Source organism: Chelonia mydas, chromosome 14 (genome assembly GCF_015237465.2).
Source record: "Chelonia mydas isolate rCheMyd1 chromosome 14, rCheMyd1.pri.v2, whole genome shotgun sequence".
NCBI classification, from domain to species: Eukaryota; Metazoa; Chordata; order Testudines; family Cheloniidae; genus Chelonia; species Chelonia mydas.
In genome coordinates this window covers 34,330,266-34,333,840 of record NC_051254.2, presented here as the reverse complement: position 1 = coordinate 34,333,840, position 3,575 = coordinate 34,330,266, and the positions used below count along the sequence as shown (strand labels likewise).

At 44.5% G+C, this 3,575-nt stretch overlaps 1 protein-coding gene across 1 annotated transcript; it reads left to right on the top strand.

Moving 5' to 3' along the window:
• The first annotated feature begins 506 nt into the window (after positions 1 to 506).
• LOC119567609 (olfactory receptor 14A16-like) lies at positions 507 to 1,906 on the top strand. The gene has a single exon (XM_037914156.1). The coding sequence runs from the start codon at positions 674 to 676 to the stop codon at positions 1,631 to 1,633; it is 960 nt and encodes a 319-aa protein (XP_037770084.1). The 5' UTR covers positions 507 to 673; the 3' UTR covers positions 1,634 to 1,906.
• The last annotated feature ends 1,669 nt before the right edge of the window (positions 1,907 to 3,575 follow it).

Genomic DNA, 3,575 nt, shown 5'->3' with positions numbered 1-3,575 from the left:
GACTCACACAGCACAGAAATAAAGTCACAGAGGGAAATCACACAACCTAGCAGTAACTGAGCGATGCGACCAGCCCACCATCACCCAGCAATGGGAGTGCAGCTGGGATCTGGTGCCATAAATCAATGTGTAAGTAGGCATCAGGCGGTATGTGGGATGTTGGGGTGGAATCATCACAGAAAAGTTGCCATGCGGGAAGCTGGGTGATTCTGTGCTGTATTTCTCAGTTAAGTGGGAATCAGACTGTGCTGGCATTTTAGTAGTTGAGTTGGCCAAGTTGTGAGCATGCTGTCTGTCGCAGTAGGAGCATAATTTTGGCTCAAATTGTTGGATTTGGGTTGTACTTTGTTTCATCTTTCATCCTGCATTTGATCAAGCCGCATCCTCATCTTGGGCCAGATCCTCAGATAGTATAAACTGACCCAGCTCCAGTGACTTTAAGGGAGCGATGCCAATTTACACTCCCGTGATAACGCACCAGAGTAGTGCTCTGGTTGTGAGCGGTGAGGAGCCCTCACTACTCCAGTCAATGGAAGTGACAAGTGCTGTGCACCTTTGACATTCACATCATGAGACATCATGGAGAGGGGAATCAGAGTCATTCCCTCTCTCACTATAACCCTGACCATTGCTCTTGTCCTTCCCTCCACAGCCATCACACGATGAACTAGGAATGAAAATGTCCAACCGAACCACCGTGACCGAGTTCCTTCTCCTGGGATTCTCTGATGTTCGAGAGCTGCAGATTTTGCACTTCATGGTGTTTCTAGTGCTTTACCTGGCAGCCCTGACAGGGAATCTTCTCATCATCATAGCCATAGCTCTTGACCACCACCTTCACACCCCCATGTACTTCTTCCTGATGAGTTTGTCCATCCTAGACCTCGGCTCCATCTCTGTCACCATCCCCAAATCTATGGCCAATTCCCTTATGAACACCAAGTCCATTTCCTATTCTGGATGTGTCGCCCAAGTCTTTTTCCTCATCTTCTTTGCTGAAGCCGACTTTGTCTTACTCACCATCATGGCGTACGATCGATACGTTGCCATCTGCAAACCACTGCACTATGAGACTATAATGAACAGGAGAGCTTGTGTCCAAATGGCAGCCAGTGCCTGGATCAGTGTAATTCTCTTTGCTTCATTGCATACCGGGAACACGTTTTCGATAACCTTCTGTGGAGGCAACGTGGTGGATCAGTTCTTCTGTGAAATCCCCCAGCTACTCAAGCTCGCCTGCTCTAACTCGTACCTCAGTGAAGTTGGGGTTATTGGATTTGGTGTGTGTTTAACTGTAAGTTGCTTTGTTTTTATAATTGTGACATATGTTCAGATCTTGACCATGGTATTGAGAATCCCCTCTGAGCAGGGCCGACATAAAACCTTCTCCACATGCCTTCCTCACCTCATCGTAATTTCCATGTTTCTTTCCACTGGTGTCTTTGCCTACATGAAACCCATCTCCAGCTCTCCGTCAGCTCTGGATCTTGTGGTGGCTGTTCTCTATTCCGTGCTGCCGCCAGTGATGAATCCGATCATCTACAGCATAAGGAACAAGGAAATCAAAGCTTCCCTGAGGAAACTGACTGGGTGGAGGTTATTCAACAAGAATAAAATGTCTGCGTTTCTCTGATGAACATGGTTTTATCTGTGTTTTTTTTCCAAATACAATCAACTGATGACATTATTGTCCCCATAAGAATATGGTGTGTGATTTTTTTTTATGCAAAATGCTGTATGTGTAGTGGTAAGTCCACACTAACTCCACTAAGTCAGTGGAGTTCTTCTCGGTTTATACCTGTATAAGTAAGATGAAAATCTATCTATCTCATGCTTTTATACTGCCACCTCTTACCATGTTATCTGAGTACCTCCACATAAATTCAGTAGCCATTAGAAAGTACCCAGTGGACTTCATGGAGTCTCTGGTTCTTCTCCTTTTTTGGGGTCAAAACTTTGCTTGGGGTATGATGGCTTTTGGGTTTCGGTTTGCTGGTGTGACAGCGTGGGATATGACCGCATCAGATCATAAACTCTGTGCTTTGCTATCTGGGTAAATATTGACATGGTGACTGCAGAAGTCTGGGCTTGCTCAATAGCCGTCTATTGCTCTTTGTTCGTGGCAGCACTCTTACTGAGAAAGGTGCCTGTTACTTTGCTGAAGGACCATCACTCAGAGAAATCAAGACTGAAGTCTGGGGACTTTGATTTTTGTTGCCTTTCACCTACAGGCCCTGCAGCATGGAACAAGTTTTTTGCTGTATAGGGAGTCTGGAAGTGATGGAGGGGAGGGGGGGAGCATGGCTGGTGGGTCTGGAAGTCTCAATTTTAGCACATGACAAAGAGACAGGGGACCTATTTAAATGCAGAGTCCTACCCTGTGTTGGGTGCCAACCATAATCACAAGTAAGAAGGACTTGCAGAAGATCTATCTAATCTATCTATCTATCATAGGATTCCACACGGTCACCTATCATCATGCTATCTGAGCACCTTCCACATAAAATCAGTAGCCATAGCAAAGCCCCTAGTAGACCCTAAGGAGCCAGAGACTCCATTCCTTTTTTTGTTCTTCCACTCAGGGTAAAAAATATGATTGTGGTAGCAGTGCAGTTGTTTGGTTCCTGATTCTTTCTCAGATTTTTTTATTTTATTTTAGGGGTTTTTTTTGGTTTTTTTAAATGGTGGATTGATTTGTTTCTTTATGAGGTGGGAGTGCCTGGGGACAGGAGCGCCGGAAGCTCCCTATAAGTGGGGGGGCCACTGACACCTGAACCCAGGCCCCACCTCCACATGGCCTCTTCCCCCAAGGCCCCGCCCTCATACTGCCTCTTCCCCCGAGGCCCTTCCCCCCACTTGCTCCTCTCCGCCCCCTTCCCACCATCGCTCACCCTTAAGGCCAGTAAAAAATGGGAGAACATAGCCCTCCCACTTTTAAAAGTGATGGGGCCTGGAGAAAGTGAATGCAACAGAAATGTAAGGGTGAGATTCCCATCTCAGCTAGACCAGTGCTAGCACAGAGTTGCTCCATTGATACCATCAGTTTAATACTGACGAGGTCTTGGCCGAAAGACACTGGACTAAGTTCAATAGTTACATAAACACTGGTGCAAGATATTTGTCTGGGCTCATTTTGTTATAATTTTGTGTAAATGGAAAAATGCCATCGCATGCACTGATCTGGTATTCCATATGACATCCAGTGTAAATCTAGTCACCTCCAAACTGAGAAAGGATCTCAGAAGTTGGCCTATTAGTATTAGAATAGTATCTTTCTGCGTGGTTGTGTACACTACATATACAATAGACAAAGGCAGGGTCTGAGATTAGATAGACAGACAGAGAAAGAGGACCATTCCTTGTCCTAACACACAACTTCATTGTGTCATAATGATAGATTTCTATTTGACTGTGAATAGATAGATAGATAGATAGATAGATAGATAGATAGATAGATAGATAGATAATGAAGAATTTATGCACATTATTGTGACTCATTTCCTATTGAAGACTATGTACAGATCATGATTTTCTTATAAACATTAATTATTAAACATTATTTCCCAAAGAATTTC